This window comes from Gadus macrocephalus, chromosome 6 (assembly GCF_031168955.1).
Source record: "Gadus macrocephalus chromosome 6, ASM3116895v1".
Taxonomy (NCBI): domain Eukaryota; kingdom Metazoa; phylum Chordata; class Actinopteri; order Gadiformes; family Gadidae; genus Gadus; species Gadus macrocephalus.
The window spans coordinates 14,739,122-14,758,204 of record NC_082387.1 but is presented as its reverse complement, the minus strand read 5'-3'; the positions used below and the strand labels follow the sequence as shown (position 1 = coordinate 14,758,204).

The 19,083-nt window shown below is 44.0% G+C and overlaps 3 protein-coding genes across 6 annotated transcripts in view; 2 read left to right on the top strand and 1 right to left on the bottom strand.

Annotated features, from left to right (window-relative positions):
* Window positions 1–369: 369 nt before the first annotated feature.
* On the bottom strand, window positions 370–3,144 carry hspb11 (heat shock protein, alpha-crystallin-related, b11). Its single transcript, XM_060054338.1, has 5 exons — window positions 3,002–3,144; window positions 2,789–2,895; window positions 911–979; window positions 785–828; window positions 370–700 (listed from the first exon to the last, which is right to left on the bottom strand). The coding sequence occupies exons 1-5, from the start codon at window positions 3,091–3,093 to the stop codon at window positions 608–610; spliced, it is 405 nt and encodes a 134-aa protein (XP_059910321.1). The 5' UTR covers window positions 3,094–3,144; the 3' UTR covers window positions 370–607.
* Window positions 3,145–3,285: 141 nt separating this feature from the next.
* On the top strand, window positions 3,286–6,251 carry smn1 (survival of motor neuron 1, telomeric). 2 transcript variants are annotated; one of them, XM_060054336.1, is made up of 8 exons: window positions 3,286–3,428; window positions 3,738–3,809; window positions 3,931–4,050; window positions 4,329–4,520; window positions 4,758–4,937; window positions 5,113–5,181; window positions 5,409–5,516; window positions 6,077–6,251. In XM_060054336.1, exons 1-8 carry the CDS (start codon window positions 3,381–3,383, stop codon window positions 6,131–6,133), a joined length of 846 nt encoding a protein of 281 aa, XP_059910319.1. In that variant the 5' UTR covers window positions 3,286–3,380; the 3' UTR covers window positions 6,134–6,251. The 2 variants fall into 2 exon arrangements, with proteins under 2 accessions (XP_059910319.1, XP_059910320.1); XM_060054337.1 differs by lacking the exon at window positions 4,329–4,520.
* Window positions 6,252–10,066: 3,815 nt separating this feature from the next.
* The window catches only part of rtkna (rhotekin a), a 57,243-nt gene continuing 48,226 nt past the window's right edge, over window positions 10,067–19,083 (top strand). For 2 of the 3 annotated variants that reach the window (XM_060054322.1, XM_060054325.1), the window contains exon 1: window positions 10,067–10,485. In XM_060054322.1, coding sequence (XP_059910305.1) covers window positions 10,375–10,485 — 111 coding nt within the window. In that variant the 5' untranslated portion in view covers window positions 10,067–10,374. The remainder of the gene's footprint in view (window positions 10,486–19,083) is intronic. The other variant, XM_060054320.1, reaches the window with a different exon arrangement.

Below are 19,083 nucleotides of genomic sequence, written 5' to 3'. Positions count from 1 at the left end.
CAGAGAGAGGGTGGGAGGACAGGGTGGGTTGGGGGGATGGGCTGATTCAACTTGCCTCCTTAATTAGTTAATTATCTCCATCTCTCAGTCAGACAGAGATTATGCGGTATGCTCTCTTAAATAAATATACCAGCATTTATCTGATTCTGAATAGCTTATTTTGAGCAGCTGACATATAAGAGTGAGAAATTAATGAGAGCAGCTGTACAGAAGGTAAACATCATTACGAATAGTGGATAGAGCTGCATCCCAAATTTTTTTAGCAAAAGACAAAACAGAAAGAATTGAGCGATAGGTATAGTCCCTCGATCAAAAGTGATTGAAGTTGATATGTAAAATGCAATTTAAAATAAAGATGTAGGCGATACGGCTGATTTAACTGATTTAATCCATTTAACTCAGGCTGCATTTCCAAGATAATTAAACTAAAGACATACAACATGTATTATGCTAGTTCTCCAAACTGACTGTCTGTAAAGTAATTTCCTTAAAAGCTTGACACAATGTGACACACTTGGCCATGCCATTGACAATTACAAAAATATAACTGAACTGGCCCCTATACACTTTGGAAAAGGACATCTTGCCAGTGCTGGGCCCTGGAAGACTAGGTCTGAATGCTGACCCTGTGCACTGAGACAAAAGGATCGTATCCCGAGGTGATGATGAACCGCAGATGGGAAGCAGTGGTTCCTTTTAGCTGGAAAGAAAGAAAGACATAAAAGCTTCATCACCATGACATCTATGATCTCTCATTTCTGTCATTTGTGTTAAGGACACTTACTGAAATAGCATTTGATTGCAGTTGACCTTCGGTTTGTTCAAATTCTGCAATGAAAGGATTATTGCAGCATTTCTATTCTTTGACAGGTTACTTGTATAATGTCAATACAAGGTGGTTTTTTCTCACCTGTTTCTGCGACAGATTGAAAGTCTTGAAAGGTATCCAATGTGTTTGTTTCTATCTTCAGACTCTTAACTGAACAAAAGAAAAAACACAAGATACATTCTTGAAAAACTGACCAAACGTAATTAGTGATTAAGAGACCATATTATGCAATAATTTATGATAACTTTGATTGCATGAAAATATAGCCTTTACAATCTTTGTAGAGAATAAATACAGTTTGAGTACTGTTCGAGCAAAATAATAAGACTACGGAATTACGGCTGCATTGACCTCATTATAAAGTTTCTTGTTCGTATCTTGTTAATTGTCACCAACCCCGCTTTAATTGTAGACTGTGTTAGCAAATATCTGATTATTAATTCATGAAGGACACTGAACTGTTTGACCTTTTATCATTAATTAGATGGAATATTTCATTATATTTTAGCATTTCATGGGGAGAAATGCTCCTAATGAGGTATTTTATTTAAAATAGGCCTCCTGTTATGCAGGTACATGGCATCAATCCATCACCTGCTCAGTCACTACGCCAAAGTCACTTGAGCACCTAGAGATGGACAACACCATCTTTTGAAACAGCAGTTTAAAACAACAACTTTGGAAAGTATGTATCCTATATTTGTTACATTCTCACAGAACCAAGCATACATACGTCTTATCAGTGTGTTGTAATTAGAAAATATGATTATATAAGCATGAAAACTCAGGATCTGTGGGAAATTGCTCAGATAGGCCTAAAAACGTCCTGAAAGGGCGAAGTTGATGTGTAATTGGATATTTAGAAGTGTCAAAGTTAGATAGCACAGCATTACTCATATAGTAATGTATTTAGGTCTAATTAGGGCTTCCATTTAACGCATAACAGATCTACACTTAGAATGATTACCCTGCTGGCACTGGCAGCGAACCGGTGATTCTGAAAATAACAACATCCAAAGAAGGCAGTACACTTAGATATGTCAGGTAGCCATAGGGCTTGTGCATCGTGACGACAGACCGCAATGACCTTATATTTCGGACGTTGATGAAAAGTAATTTGAATCCTTTATGGTATCGTTGTTTCGACCTATATATGACTCGTAGAGTGGAACATGTTCCACGTGTGGTTTATTCAGAGACACAAGGTAGAGGAGCTTGCACTCTGGAGATGGTTAATGAAATACAGGTAAAATTCAGTCTATGTCGGAAATGGGCGGAATGGTAAATAAGCCACACCTACAGGTTCTAATTTACCCCGGTAAACCTTTGGTCTCTCGTGGCCTGGGTGGAGTAGCAAAGAGGCCATGCTTGTAGGGTCTGACTTATCTTAAACCCATACAACTTTACATTGTGTTGTGGTGACCACTTTATGATTTAGAAGAAGCTATTCAGGACGGGTGTTAGCACTAAACATGTGTGATCTAATGAGGTACTGATGTTGAACATCATCAAATCGTCTAAATCTTTTTTTCTCTCTTTTGTACAGCACTTAATCGTGAAATCATTAATAAACGTGAAATTAATAATAATAATAATAATAATAATAATAAATTAAATGTATATAGCGCTTAATATGGTACTCTAAGACGCTTTACATATAGCCCTATCAAAAGTCTGTAACAGACATAATAAAACAGACTAGAATTAAAAGAAAAGCAGAGGTTAAACATCAAGAATAAGGTGGGAGTTAGGTGGAGAAGGCTAGTGTAAAAAGGTATGTTTTGAGTGCAGATTTGAAAGAAGAGAGGGTAGATTGCTTTGTTTGAGTCCACAAAGCATCTCATGCTGGACGTGGCAGAACAACACTTTATTCAGGCACCACGAAATGTCGTGAGAATCTCCATAAAGTATTCCCATGCTGCACTGCGACCGCCGTATCGCGATAGTCGCCGTGCGTACCGTTATAGCTGTCTATCGTCACTTGGTCGATGCCCGTGGTCTCAGCCAGGCGGACGATGAACTCCTGCGGGAACATCCCGGTGGACATCCAGAACGTCTCGGCGTTGCTACAGAAAAGAAAACAACATATTCATACAGCGGTACAAACGGTTTACACAACATTAAACCGGTGTACACTTTGCCAAACCACGCGAAAACGAACGCGAACTTTACCCGTCGATGATGTTTCGCGGCGGCTGAGCCTCGTCGCTCGAGGACGCCAACACGACCTTCCCTCCTAACGCACCCAGGGAAGAACCTGTCATCGTATCAATTCATCCATGAACGGCGAACTGCCGACGGATAAAGTACGATCAAACACAATGCGTTCAATGTAAGCAAAGCGCCGATCTCTGCCGGAAGAGATGCCGTCGCTGTCTCGGCGTTGCCTTGCCAACTAACTGACGCGCCATATATACGTCACGCATTTGGCCCGCGAGTTGACGCGACGTCATCGTTGATGCGACGCACATTGTTCATCAAGAAGTAGCAGCAGTTCATCAAGTTTTTGAAATACGTATTCACCGGCGGAGACAGAGCTTCGTGGTTTGCGATGGCGAACAGGAGAGAGGACGTGGTTTTCGCCCGTGGAGCTGCGCAGGTGAGAAATCAATCATAGCCTTGATGTGACACTAACGTGACAGAGTAGCATGGAGTGTGTTAGCCTGGCTACACACACATTGCTATTAACACTGCGATGTGCATGGACCCCAAACTATAGATCTGTTATAAGTCCAAACGTGTGTGAATGTCGTCGTCAAATATAAGTTATGACTGTTTGGTCACATGAAATCAGATCCTCGGTCAGAGGTCTCATCCATTGACACCTGGCCATGATGACCTGGGCTGACTTGTGACAACGCGAGCTGGTATAGCACATTTTGTTTTATCTTTGTCCTTTCATTTTCAGAGTGATGATTCTGACATATGGGATGACACTGCTCTGATAAAGGCATATGATAAGGCTGTCGCGACGTTCAAGGTATGGTGTTACTGTTACCTGAATGGATGTCAGTGAGAATTGAATGACTTCAAACTTCACATCTCAATTCGGATTTTGTGTTCAAATATTCACGCTCATTTTGCAATTGAATATCTACTAGACTGCACTTAAAGATGAAAAAGACCCACCGGCCTTCAAGAAAGACCACCCAGGAAAGAAGCGCAAGGGCAACAAAAATGATCTCAGCAGGAAAAGGAGTAATGCACCCCCAGACAAAGAGGTTGGTCAATCAATATACATCTGTTTATAAAACCTTCAACAACCCAACTGTAACTATAACCTGAGCATAGTCTTTACCGAGAACTTTTATAGATCCCACCTTGAACCTATTCTAGACCAAGAGCTAGACAATGTTGTGTGTCCACAATAAAAAATAATTGATCTTGGTCTACGTTTTGGAGGTTTTACTGTGTGCTAAAGCTCAATGAATCCTCTATGGCTAAACTCTATCCTAATCCTTCTAACATAACTGAACGGTGCATACTTGTTGTGCCACAGTGGCAGGTTGGAGACTCTTGCTGTGCATACTGGTCAGAGGATGGCCAGCTGTATGCTGCCACAATTTGCGGCATAGACAAGAAGAGGGGCAGTTGTACAGTTTTATTTACAGACTATGGCAATCAGGAGGAGCAAAGCCTTCAAGATTTGCTCTTGGAAAACTCTGAGGTCGAAGAAGAAACTTGTGTTAAGGTATAGTAAAGGACATTGTTGGACATGTTATTGTTGGTTTTGTTTTTCGACCAACCTTGGAGGAAATGTAAGATGCTATTTTAATATAGATTTATAATGAATGAGATGATTGTGTATTTGAGTCTTCTAATGGAGGCGATTTGTCTGAAGACACTAATGGAATTCAGTGGGTGTACAGAGGAGTGCATTGGAATTCAAGCAATATGCTCTTTCTTTCTGTCTTTGCCCCGAATGAAGGTCAATGAAGCAGAATCTTCCACAGAGGAGAGCGACCGGTCTACCACACCTCAATCTCACAGACGGCAAGCACACAACAAGCCCCCAAAATACAAATCCCCCAGAGAACCCCCTCCAGTGTTGCCCCCTGGTCTTCCTGGATTTCCCCTCGGCCCGCCCCCAATGCCAGGCTTCAAATCGGTAAGAAGGACTCCTCTACCAGTTAGCCTCACACCATCCATTCCTTAATTAGTCAGAGGAAAGAGGCTCGGGCCACCTTGCACGGAAAAACCTAAATTCCCTTATGAATTAATTAATTTGTTGATGATATGAAATTAGACAACATATGTTTGATAAATATTTTTTCTACTGAAAGGGAGGAAGTAAACACTCCAGTGGCCCCGTCCCTCCAGCCTGGCCCCCCATGATGCCCTGCGGTCCCCCAGTAAGTCTCACGATTATCTCTTTGTGATGCAAATAAAAGTCACCTTTCAAATTTTATAAAGGCACAGTGTTCTTGAATCTATATACAGTATACAGAACTCTCTTTTACCAAATTTGTTGTTCTACCAAAGTCGCCACACAAGTTCACAGACTGAGTCTGTCTTCCGGTTTCACTTCCTCTGAGCTCATTCTCCTGTTGTTTTTTGTTTTATTTTCCCACTTCCTTAGATGATCCCGCCCCCTCCACCCATGAGCCCTGACATGGAGAATGACGAGGCCCTGGGTGCCATGCTCATCTCCTGGTACATGAGCGGCTACCACACAGGATACTATCTGGTAGGTGCACTGACTTTAATGGACCCTTATTTACCGCCGGGTGGGATGTCGATTTTCTAGCCATTATCGTCCCTATAGGGACATGACACTTGGCAGTCAATGTGCATCGTATCACACCCGGAATCAGACATGATCGATCAATCATACATCACACCTGGTGGTAAAGTATAGGCCCTTTTACCTATTTTAAGTAGGTAGGGATAGCAGAATCATTTTGGTGGTTGGGTTGTTTTATTCCCTGCTTAAAGGTTCTTGGTTTGAATCCCCAATGCCTGAAACCTTTTGTGGCCCTAACTGTAATGTATGGAAAAAAACAACTGACTTGACTTTTCTGTTTGCAGGTATCTTAAAGTCTCTTTAGATAAAAAGTGTATTCTACACAGTGGTACATTCAGTTACGATTATATTCATTCAACTTATTCTAAAGAAGTTGTGGCAGTTCTGGGAATTTGTTCAGCTAATGCATTTAAACCGTGCTTGTTCACAAACTGACGTTGCGGTTGTTGTGTCTCGAGGGGAAGAAAGATCCCTTACGTACGCTTTCTCTCCCTTTCTCCCAGGGGTTGAAACAAGCACAAAAAGAATCTGCTCCACGCAAGAAGTCCAACCACAAGTAACTGATGCTGCCGCTTTAGTCCTACACAGATGGCTCTGTACAAACTGTATTATGAATGTTGGTTTCTTTTTTTGTATGCTTTGTAAAAAAAAATGATATGTATAATAAAGGCTTCCTCAGTGTTTTGGTAAGCTGTGTCTCCTGTTTGACTAATGAACCTGCCTCTCTTGTAGCTCTGTGCTAAACGACAGTGCTAGATTTCCAACATTCCTGCTCAATGCTTTTGGTTTTCTTTGTGGTAGGTGGCGCCCTTGTTTAATAGCGCATTTTATTAACGATAAATGCCCATTGGAGACCTCTTATTCTAGTAAACCGAATGCTGAGCAGTTACAGCATTTGCCTGTTATGGCTCACATTGTCCAGTAGAAGCCTCTCTTCCCAGAGTGCACATCCTTTGGGTGGCAGCAGTGCATTATGTTCCAGGACCAGGGTATCTGCAAGAAAAGAGGAAATGTCTTTACATCTACATCGTATATCAGTTGACTGTTTGGATTTAGGCCGGTTCTTAGTCATGCTGCTGTGCCTCTGGTGCTTTGCACATGGTTAATTCAGGCGATGGTCTCAGAACAGGGCCAGCATTCATGTCATCCCTCTCCCCTGAGGAGTTCTCTCCTCTACCCAATATAGGACCACATCCATCATATGCCTTGATATTATATTATATTCCCAGCACGGGTGCATATCGCCTTAGGGTTCTGGTGTAGGGACAAAAGAAGAACTCAAGACTCAGTCTGGTGTCGAATGGACTATAGAACTTATTTACCTGTAGTTGACAGGGAAATATCTTTAATTGTTTCTATGTATCATTAGTCTGAGATAACACATGGAATAACCTGAAGAAGAGATGGATGAATGTAGTGTATGACCAATTTACTCGTACAAATAAGTTATTCCTTAATTGTAGGCATACTTCGACTCACCGTGGGATTTAATATCCTATAATCCTTTCATATTTCCAATACTAAACGTAATGCGCTTCACTTGTCTAAAGTACTATTTCCGCAAGTTGTATTTTCAGCACGGTGAGAACGGCACTGTATATTGGATCCATGCTTATTTATAGCAGAGACAACCACATGTAATTACAACCAGGGGAGCCAGCGTTGCTCTGCTCCATTTGTAATGTTTTCAGTTCTTGAGAAAAGAGTCCAAAGCATGCATTCTTGTACTAGTGGTTTGGTTGGCTTCCCTTCCCACTGCCCTGTTTCTACCCTGGTGGCATTACCCTGCTCTGCTGTAAGACAGCCAGGGCAAAGGACAGTGGAATAGGAATGTGTATAGTGTAAAGTGAGAGTCTGATGGTGTGCCTGTGTTGGGGCCATGTGATCATCCTCCTGCTGTTCTGTGGCCCATCACTCTCCTGGTGAAGAGCGGCCCCCTTGTCTATGAGCTGCCTGTGGCTGACATTTCATATCCCCCGGTGACGGCGCCAATGTGGACGTTTTCCTTCCACTTTCAACAGACGCATCTTAATCCGTGGCACGTTGGGCTGTTTTGCCATGCGTATGTATGAGTAAAGACGGAAATACAGTCCCTTTTTATGCAATATGTACATGAAGGATGTTTTTTTGATACGGTTCATAAAGGAAATGTATCTTGTGCACCCAGAGCCAGGATTAGAAATAACCAATATCAAAGCCAGTACAAAGTTGTTTTGGCTGGCTGAAGTCTGCGCAAAAGTAACCCCACACGGATGTGATAAGGATCTAGCCCGGGGTTGAAGGATGGCCAGGCCGTGCGTGGGAAACCATGGGCTCTCTGATATGTTGATCCATCCCCTCTGGACCCGCAGTGGCTGATGTGTAAACATTATATGAGCACACCGAGCCTTCCAGGGAAGAGATACTCCTCCAAGTGTTTATTACTGCATGAGCTGCAACACCTAGGGGGCTCTGGATAATGTAGCTCCCATCTTCAACACAAACATCCTGATGTAAATGAGGGGCAGTGGTTATAGATGGATACAACGCGAGTATTCACCTGCTGGGCTGACAGTACTATTCTGTTACTACTGCAGTACTACTCTGTTACTACTGCAGTATGTCGGTCTTTCTGTTTTCTGAGGCATATTCAGTTTGTGCTGCAAAGCTGTTTTTTCTGAGGACCATGTTTCATAGGGAGAATTATAGGCTTGTATAATTCACCACTTGATTTAACATGAACGGGTGGCCTGGGACATATTTAAAGGAGCCAGAGTCTGCAATATGACCCAACAAAAAACAGAACTATCATAAAAACCTTTTCATTGCATCAGTGTTTTTTGTATATCCACAGTGACCCCAAAGAAATGGTAGCCAGTATGTGTAAACACGTACTAAATTTAGATTTGGGTGGCTTAAGTAGACCAATATGAGGACAACAGGGAGGGCAGTGTGTAACTGGAATAAAACTGAAATGCTTGTGCCAAAACCAAAAGGGTTTTACTGCAGGCCGAAAGTCAGAAAGCTGCAATGTTCGAAGAATGCCTGACAACATTAGGCAAAAAAATATATGAAATTATGTTTGTGTAATGAATCATCTCAACGAAACACAACCATCTCATCTCATCTCATTTTCGTCCGCTTATCCGGGGTTGGAGCTCAAGCAGGGGGCCCCAGACTTCCCTTTCCCGGGCCACATTGACCAGCTCTGACGGGGGGATCCCGAGGCGTTCCCAGGCCAGTGTTGAGATATAATCTCTCCACCTAGTCCTGGGTCTTCCCCGAGGTCTCCTCCCCACTGGACGTGCCTGAAACACCTCCCAAGGAAGGCGCCCAGTGGGCATCCTTACCAGATGCCCGAACCACCTCAGCTGACTCCTTTCTAAGTAAAGGAGCAGCGGCTCTAATCCGAGTTCCTCACGGATGGCTGAGCTTCTCACCCTATCCTTAAGGGAGACGCCAGCCACCCTTCTGAGAAAACTCATCTCGGCCGCTTGTACCCGCGATCTCGTCCTTTCGGTCATCACCCAGCCCTCATGACCATAGGTGAGGATAGGAACGAACACAACCATGTCTCATTTAAAAAATAGAAATTATTTCGCAAGTGTTAGCAATAGGTGTCCTTGAATGACCACTACTTGATTCAGATAGGAAGGGCTGCTCCAGGTGAATTTGACCTTTGTTTCTCTTAGCTCAAAGGTTTGGCTGAATAAAATCATGGTTAACCTTCAATTCGGCTGCAATATTTTCAGTTTCCTTTTGAGTGCATGTGGCCCTCCGCCACCACAGGGGTCGGTCTTGACTTGTGTTACAGCCATATGTCTTGACTTGTGTTACAGCCATATGAATAAGAATCCGCTCTATAGGCGACTGCTTCTGTGTAGACGCAACTCTTGCCAGTGACACCGATCCCGGGTGACCCTCTGAACTCTCAGAATTCCACACACAGCGAGTTCGGTTGATTTACAATGAAAACAGGCAGACTGACGTGGGCAGTCCTGCAGTACCGTCCGTCATAGTGGGTGGGTTATAATGCTCGTCAATAAAATGACATTCCAGTGCCATACCCTGAACCCCCCTCTCGATAGCATTCCATTAAAGCTGAATTTTCTTATTTTTAAATAAAGATGAGTTTGGAAATGGCATACCTGCAAGCCAGAGAAGGTTAACATGCATGATTTTCACCTAAAATTATATTCTACATTTAAATTCTAATCATAACCAAATCAATAATCCAAAAATTATGCACCAAACTGATATATTTTTAATTGCATAACTAATGAAAAGCTCATGATAGCCTACTATTCAGCCTCATAACTTTGACATTTCAGAATAAAAACACGCTGAGTGATTTTGGAATCTTAAAATTTGAAGGGATCAATAAGTTATCATAGAGCTCACTGTTGTTTCGACTAAACCCAACCTCAATCAGATGGTTAACAGCACAGCCCACCGCGCCGCTTATGCTGCAAATAAGTACCCCACCGGCAGAGGTCTCTGGACGCATAACCGGAGCAGAAGTTGGGTCGCGCACTACTGTTTGGTGTCACCATGTCAGGCAGTCAACACAAGCGCCTGAGTGTGTGTGGACTTTGAAGAGAACAAGCAGAACGGAGATCGGACGGCGTCTACCGGGGTTACTTTCAGATGAATCAGAGTCAAAGTTGATAAAATCCTGTGGGACTGTTGTTGCCACGACTGAGTGAGTGGGACGTTTATTTGCGCTTAGCTGTTTGGAACTTGCGGACTGAATTTCGAATTGAACATCCACTCAAACAACGAAACTTATCAGAAGGTGCGAGTGGATTCCGCAAAGGAGAGCATGTTTTGCCGGAATCAAACTACAAGGGCGACTGTGGCCCGCGGCTCTGCCCTTGAAATGGAGATACGGCGCGGGAAGTTCAGAAGGAGCCTTTTCTTGGACACATCACAGGTAGACCTGGAACTGATCCACCGAATACACCATGACCACACCACACTCACCACACACACACACACACACACACACACACACACACACACACACACACACACACACACACACACACACACACACACACACACACACACACACACACACACACACACACACACACACTCTCTCTCTCTCTCTCTCTCTCTCTCTCTCTCTCTCTCTCTCTCTCTCTCTCTCTCTCTCTCTCTCTCTCTCTCTCTCTCTCTCTCTCTCTCTCTCTCTCTCTCTCTCTCTCTCTCTCTCTCTCTCTCCCTTCACACACTTTGCAACTTAATTTGCTCATGGTCCTCTCAACTGTCTAATAACTGTTAGAAGGAATGCTATTATGAAGTCGAGTGTGCGTGCGTGCGTGTGTATGTGTAGGGGATGAGTTGCTGTCCGTTCCCCAGGCTGTTGTGTGTGACGCATTTGCCCTGTCTGCTTGAAGCTGTTCTTTTTGAATAGTATTTTATTATTCATGTCACATGGTAGTCCAAACACAGACACACTGCGTGACTCTATCGACCCGCGGTGATCTCATGCCGGAGTTAAGAGATAATCCATGAGATCATCCTGGTTCTAACACAACCCTGTGTCCTTTTGTTGCCCCTACAAGATCTAGCCCTAGGTTTTTCGGAGAGGTTTTTTTTCTGGGGCAAGATTACCTCAATAATGAATAAACCAGCAATTAACATTCATGAGGTCCTGTTCCTAAGTCAAAGTGGTTGGGCATGGAGCAGCTCACATATTGACATAGGCCTACATAATACACTTGATGAACTTCCTCTGTTTCCCATTGAATTTCCTAGGCTATGCATCCAGGTTGAGACATTTCTCTTGTTGTAATTGTATTGTTTATTACCTGCGTATCATACTGCTTATGATACTCTATACACAGACAAAAGCCTGATTTTTCTCCTGACTTTCTCCTCTCTCTCTCTCTCTCTCTCTCTCTCTCTCTCTCTCTCTCTCTCTCTCTCTCTCTCTCTCTCTCTCTCTCTCTCTCTCTCTCTCTCTCTCTCTCTTCTCTCTCTCTCTCTCTCTCTCTCTCTCTCTCTCTCTCTCTCTGGTTCTGTTGAAACAACCTGTAGCATACCAATGAAAAGGCCACACAGCTCTCAAAGACCCTTTCATCAACCACCAGAGCCTCAAAACCTCCCATATACCCCTGCCTATACTTACAGAGTTGGATGGCTTTCTTGTTTCTCGTGAAGTATTTGTGTTTTTATTTATTTTTATTTGAATTAATTAAGTCGCTTGGGTCGTATATATTCCTGAAATTAACTTTAATACGGATTGATTAATGAATTAGTCACACGAGTGTTTGTGTGTGTGTATATGTGGGGCTGTGTGTAGGTGACTGTCCGATTGTGTGTGTGTGTGTGTGTGTGTGTGTGTGTGTGTGTGTGTGTGTGTGTGTGTGTGTGTGTGTGTGTGTGTGTGTGTGTGTGTGTGTGTGTGTGTGTGTGTGTGTGTGTGTGTGTGTGTGTGTGTGTGTGTGTGTGTTTGCTTGAGCGTGTGTGTCTGTGCATGCAAAAAGCACATGTGTTTATTTGTGTTTGTCAAAGAGGAAACGTTGAGACAGAGACGCGAGGGGAGACAGGGGGGAGGCAGGGGGAGACGCACGGAGCGGACCATCGTTTACGAGAGCCTGATTGGTCGAGGGCCGTGTCCCCCGACGGTCCACGCTGCTTCTCCCCACGGGTGCAGAGAGCGACGACATCTGCTGCCCTCGTCTCCCCATCTCTTGTCCACATCACCGGGACTGTCTCCTCTCTGCCTCTCTGCCTCTTGCTTCCTTTTCTCCCTACTGTATTACTCTCTCTCTCTCTCTCTCTCTCTCTCTCTCTCTCTCTCTCTCTCTCTCTCTCTCTCTCTCTCCCTGTCTCTCTCTCTCTCTCTCTCTCTCTCTCTCTCTCTCTCTCTCTCTCTCTCTCTCTCTCTCTCTCTCTCTCTCTCTCTGTCTCTGTCTCTGTCTCTGTCTCTGTCTCTGTCGCTTTCTCTCTCTCTCTATCTCTCTCTCTCTCTCTCTGTATTGCTGTCCACACACTTTGTGGTTTGTGCTGACAGCTGAAGCCCCCCAGGCATGCGCGGGTGGCCTGGCCAGTGTGATCATCTGGTCCAGAATGGAATGCGCTCTCTTTCAATATTTAACTCATGGCATTATGTTTAACTTGCCATCCGATCGTCCCAGCGTTGCATACCACTGTGGCCACCAGCGGCTAGGGCCAGGATGAATGTGTGTGTATGTATGTGTGTATATTATAAACCAATGTGTGTTTTGTCACATGCAATGTTCAGGCAATGTGTGTATGGCACAAACAGACATGGAGTGTTTCAGCCATGGAGTGTTTGGGACATTCTTGTCTGAATGTGAATGAGGTTAAGGTACTGTGCTTGTGTGGTTGTGTGTGTGCGTCTGTGCCTGCCTTTATGTGTGAAAGCCAATATATGACACACCCTTCCTCCCACACTTCCACTGCCTCTTCTAGGAGCATTGGATGTGGTGCTGCACCAGGAAACACTCTGTCTCTCTATCTCTCTATGTCTCTGTGTGTCTGTCTGTCTGTCTGTCTGTCTGTCTGTCTGTCTGTCTGTCTGTCTGTCTGTCTGTCTGTCTGTCTGTCTGTCTGTCTGTCTGTCTGTCTGTCTGTCTGTCTGTCTGTCTGTCTGAGTGTGTGTCTCAGTCCCTCTGTTTCTCTATCTTTCTGTCTCGTTGTCTGTGCCTCTCTCTGTCTCTGTCTCTGTCCCTCTGTTTCTCTGTGACTCTGTCTGTCTGTCTGTCTGTCTGTCTGTCTGTCTGTCTGTCTGTCTGTCTGTCTGTCTGTCTGTCTGTCTGTCTGTCTGTCTGTCTGTCTGTCTGTCTGAGTGTGTGTCTCAGTCCCTCTGTTTCTCTATCTTTCTGTCTCGTTGTCTGTGCCTCTCTCTGTCTCTGTCTCTGTCCCTCTGTTTCTCTGTGACTCTGTCTCTCTGTCTGTCTGTCTCGCTGTCTGTCTATCTTTCTTGCTGTGTGTCTGTACCTCTGTCTCTCTTTCTTTGTCCCTCTGTCTCTCTGTCTCTGTCTCTCTGTCTGTCTGTGTGGCTGTGTGTCTGTGTACGGCGTTAAAGCTGTGGTTGGGTGGTTGGAGGCTTCACCCTGTGCCTCCGCCCAGAGGACCGTGGCTTCCCTAGCTGCAGTCCCTGGCTCTGGGGCTGCTGGCCTCAGACATGCTATATATTTTAGATCTGCCATGGGTGTTTCCTTGGCCCGCTATTTATTTAATCGTCTCCAAAGGAATGCCTTGGTTGAACCAAGTAGCGGGAGTTGAAAAGCATTTTTATATTTCATACCACACTTATCCCACATCCTCCCGAAATCAACCAGCCACGCATAGACCGCTGATCTCGGGAGCGTTTCTATCCGATTCCAGATGGACGTCTTTGGGGTTGCTCACTTCCTGCGCCTTTGCTCAGTATACATGCTTTATGGATAGCTATGAGGGATGTTGTCCTTCCCGGATGGCATGGTGATCTCCTCTGGAATACTTGGAGTGCAGCACTTGACGTTGATGTTGCTGAAGCTGATGTTTTGTGCAGATGTTTTCGATGTAAGGCTGCACAGGAAGATCTTTCAGTGTTTACTCTTTGGCATTTTTTCGAAGACCACTCACTGTGAGCTCTGCTGCAGTGTTTTATTCTGTTTGGCTGTGTTTTGGTTATACCACACACACACACACACACACACACACACACACACACACACACACACACACACACACACACACACACACACACACACACACACACTCACCACATGCCATGCATGCACACACCAATGCACGGAGCAGGGCAATACTACACAGGCACGCACACCAAACACAAACTCCATGTGCCAATGCACGCACACGTAGCTTGCCAATACATCACACACACGCACACACACACGCACACACACACACACACACACACACACACACACACACACACACACACACACACACACACACACACACACACACACACACACACACACACACACACACGCGCAATCCTTGAATATCGCCAGAAATCACTTGCCATCCCATTCTGCCCTCACCCATACACAGATCCCACACCAAGCGATGATAGGTCTGATAATATGATAAAGTTATGATAGTTATGATAAAGTCTGCCACGAAAACACAGTTGCCAGCAGAGGAGGTGAACAAAGGACCACAAACTAGAGAGAAAGAGAGAGCCGTTTTCAAGGAATGCCAAAACTTTCCCCCCAGGTCCCATCTCAAGCAAGGCCTGAGTAGCCACAAAAACAATGAACCGTCCCTGTGCCCTGCTGGCCCCCCCGGCCCCCCTAACCCAGGCCCCAATGCCCCAGCCATGAAAGGCCAGGCTGCCGGGGAGTTAAGGGGGGCTGGAGGAGCCTGAAAGGATGAACGGAACACACACTTTACCAGGTTGTACACACAGAGTGTAAAGATGGTCTCAGAGCGATTATGCAGATCTGTAGGTTGAATGAGTATATGGCTGTGTAAGAGGGGTTAGATCTGTCCTCACATCGACCCTCGGAGCCCCCCCCCCCCCCCGCTGTGATGTAAACTACAGGGGGGGAGTGTGAGGTTGCCAAGACGGAGAAACAACCCAGATTCTCAGATTCTTTGGTTAGACAAGGCCCCATGCTCCTCGGGCCTGGGTTCATTAAAATGTGTTTCTTCTAGTAAAATGAGGCACTATTTATTATGCAGCGTAGCGCATTCATTAAAAATGTTGAGGAACATCAAAATCTTCTGTTTTGTTCTTAATCAATATGGAATGGAGGAGAGAGGGGATTAATAATCATGTATTGCCTGGATAGTTGATCTGTTTACGCATCAGAACAAACTTTTTTACATGATAACTTCATACGCCTGTCACATCTTATGCATGACTGACCACTGATCTGTCTGACGAATGTTCTGCCCTGTTTCTGCTTGGCGAGTTGATCTGGGAGCTGGTGGTAGCCCCTTTGTTTGGATGTCTTTTAGCCCCTGGGATCTTCTTCTTTTATCACGTGATCCCCGCTGATTGTGGCAGGGTGACCCGAACACACACACACACGCACACAGACAAACACACACACACACACACACACACACACACACACACAAACACACACACACACACACACACACACACCGGATAAAAACATTTAGTAGCATGTTCTCCGGTGCTGATATGCTTGTTTACCTCCCAGACCCGCAGACAGTGGTCTCCGTGACGACCCTATCTCATGGCTGTGACATACATCTTAGGTGTTACGTACATCTTACACCCTGTGAAACAGCCTCCCCATTAGTTGCATTCTGCAGTTTATTTTAGAGAGAGTTTGAATAGATGTTTTTTATTTGAGTGCTGCTATTTACTAATACATTTTTATGGGCTGCTTTAGTGAGCCCTGGAAGAGAACTCATTTTATCACAGAAGCAAGACAATAAAGCCGTTATACATCCACATTATTACCATAAAGAATAGGAGAACAATACGAATTTGCTAATCCTATTCAAGCTAGAAAGAAAATGAAGAATTTATGAAAGTATATGAGTAAATAAATAATAATTTATATTGTTGCCGCTTGCAACAGTTGCCCTGGTTGTTTGATTTAGACAAAACATGTTCTCCTTTGTAAATATTATGAATATAATCTTAAAATACTGAAACTAAAGGCCATTTTGGCGTTAAATATCTTAAAATGTGCCAACATTAGAACAATTTGCCTATACCTATATTCTAATTTGGGACAGATACAGCTATACACCGCAGAGCTGTGATTCTGAGTGTGGCACACCAAGACGACTTCAGTGACATCTGGTCAACTTCATAACGTGAAGGTCGTATGAATGAACAAATCCGGAAACTTCCTCTACTACTCTCTACTTGGCCTCAAGTGTGTCCAGTCCACCTGCTAGAGGGCGGCTGTTGCATCCGGAGACCATCCATACGTCGTCCACATGGCGGCTCATGGCCAATACTCTGGCTCTGTCGCCACGGTGATGTGCTGCAGCCATCTTGTGTGCCCACACACAGGAAATGAGTAAGAGGGGCAGCAGCCACGCTGTTGTCTGGAGGCATGTGCACCACAGACGCTCTCCGTCATAGGCCCCGCCCCTCACCTCACACCCAGAGAGCTGGTGTGTGTGGAAGGATAGTCCCAGTTGAAAGGTTCTGGGTTCAAACGCCTTTGCGCAGTCTTACCTGTCTGGACTTGAGCAAGATACGTTCATTCATTATATAAATTAAAAAAAAGATATATATATATATATATATTTGTGTGTGTGTGTGTGTGTGTGTGTGTGTGTGTGTGTGTGTGTGTCTGTGTGTATATATGTGTGTGTATAATGTGTTTGTGTGTATAAATATATGCATATATGTATTTAAAGAATCACTGAAAATTACTTTGGATAAAAGTGTGCGCCCAATGACTGAATGGTTAACGTGTGTATGATGATTCATTCATTGTAATCGTGATGAATATATTTTTTCTTTCACATATCTCCAGACATGAGCAAACAAACACAAGTCAGACTTCATAACAAAGGCGGTGCCTTACGAGCAAGGTCTGGTTAAATCGTCCAATGGGTTTTGAGAGTTGGACAGGCTGGGCACACAAGGTTAACTGAGAGCGATAGCGTAATCACTGGGTGCTTTCCAACTCATTCCACGGGAAATCTCAACAATGTATCACTATGCTTTTATGACACTGAACTGGCTACTTGAAAAGATAAAAATCTTATCTTTTCTGAGGCCATGTTGCTAAGTGCCTTTTTTCACGCTGTTACAATCAGCCTTTAGGAAATAAAAGAGAATTTTAACAGAAATTGTATTATCTTCTCTGAAATGTCCAATGTACCAATTCCCAGTTGAAAGATTCTCCTTTTACATCACTAACTTAACCAAGCCTGGCTAATTGTATTATCTAGCTTGCCCCACCATTAACGGAACCTCTGGGCAGGGGGTAATTAGAATTAACACATTATAATGAATCGACTATAACAAAAGCAGTCCTTAAACGTGTAGAGGGTAGAATCTAGCAGCATCCAGCAAAAAAGTTGTGAAAGAAATTGAATATCATTTGCATAAATATCTTTAATGAGTTTATATCCCATGAAAAACATTAGCTTTCTGTTTTCGTTTCCTTAATTTAGCCCATTTTATTCTTGATCCTGGGTCCTCTTCCATGGGGACAGCAAAGTTGCTTCAGCAGGTTTCTACAGTATCCAAGAACAGAACAAAGCAGTAGAGAGAACGTCACCTCTTGCAAGACGGAGATCCACGCATCCAATCACACTGCGACGATATATATACGTGTCCCAGAAGCTTAACGCTCTCTCGGATACGGGCATCAAAAACAACTGCTCTTCGGAAGGAGCTCCACTCATCCACACAACCTGGCGTTATATGTGTGTCCTGGAAGCTTAGCCCTCTTTCTCATATATTTTAATGAAGCCATCCATGCTCTGTCCTTCCGCCAAGATATCCTTTGTATTTAGAGGATTCAATCATCATGGACTTTCAAGTGTAAAATAGTGTAGCAAATGGCCGTTTTGGGATGAGGGGGAGCATGACAAGTGCATTATTTTATGCATCTATGTTTTGGAGACACCATTTTTTAGTTTGTTTCCCAATTCAATATTTTAGCTCAGGCTATCGCTCTTTGGGAGAATGTTGGTACCCAAAGCAAAACTGTTGCAATTCAATTGCAACCAAGTTGAGGGTAAAACCAATCTTAAGGCATTGGTTCCCTTCCCTCCCTAGCCACAGCGGCCCATTATCTAGGCTAAAGGGTGGATTGGGGGCCTGTGTCTTAGGCACCCTGAAATAGATGGCAAAATGGGTGTCCTATTTACCATCTACTATAACGTCACCCTACTTCATTGTTCCACAATGCCGATTTTAATTGTCTCTTTCACTATTTTTATCATTTGACCCGTTTATCAGGCAATTAAGTAACAAATAGATTTTACTGCTGCTAAGTAAAATCCTGATAAGAAGACACACACCTACATGCCACACAAACACACACACACACACACACACACACACACACACACACACACACACACACACACACACACACACACACACACACACACACACACACACACTGACCCTCAACGCTCGAAAACACTTATAACAATCACTGGTACATTTTGTATTGCACACTTTACTAGATAGATATCGTAAAGATAGATAATTGAAGAGCAGAAGCAGAGAGTGCTTTTGAAAAGTTAACCAACTGAACTACAGACCGGCTGTAACACACACACACACACACACACACGCACACACACACACACACACACACACACACACACACACACACACACACACACACACACACACACACACACACACACACACACACACACACACACACACACACACACACACACACAAACACACACAGAACAAATACCAGTATCACTTACATTCCATCTTACTCGTCAGTTGGAAGTAATCTTGAACCTATTGACTGAGATTAACCTTTCAGACATGCGATAGTCCGCTGTCACTCTTTGCAGATACATTACTGTCCAGCAGGACTTTGATGCCTTTGTGTGCCTGACC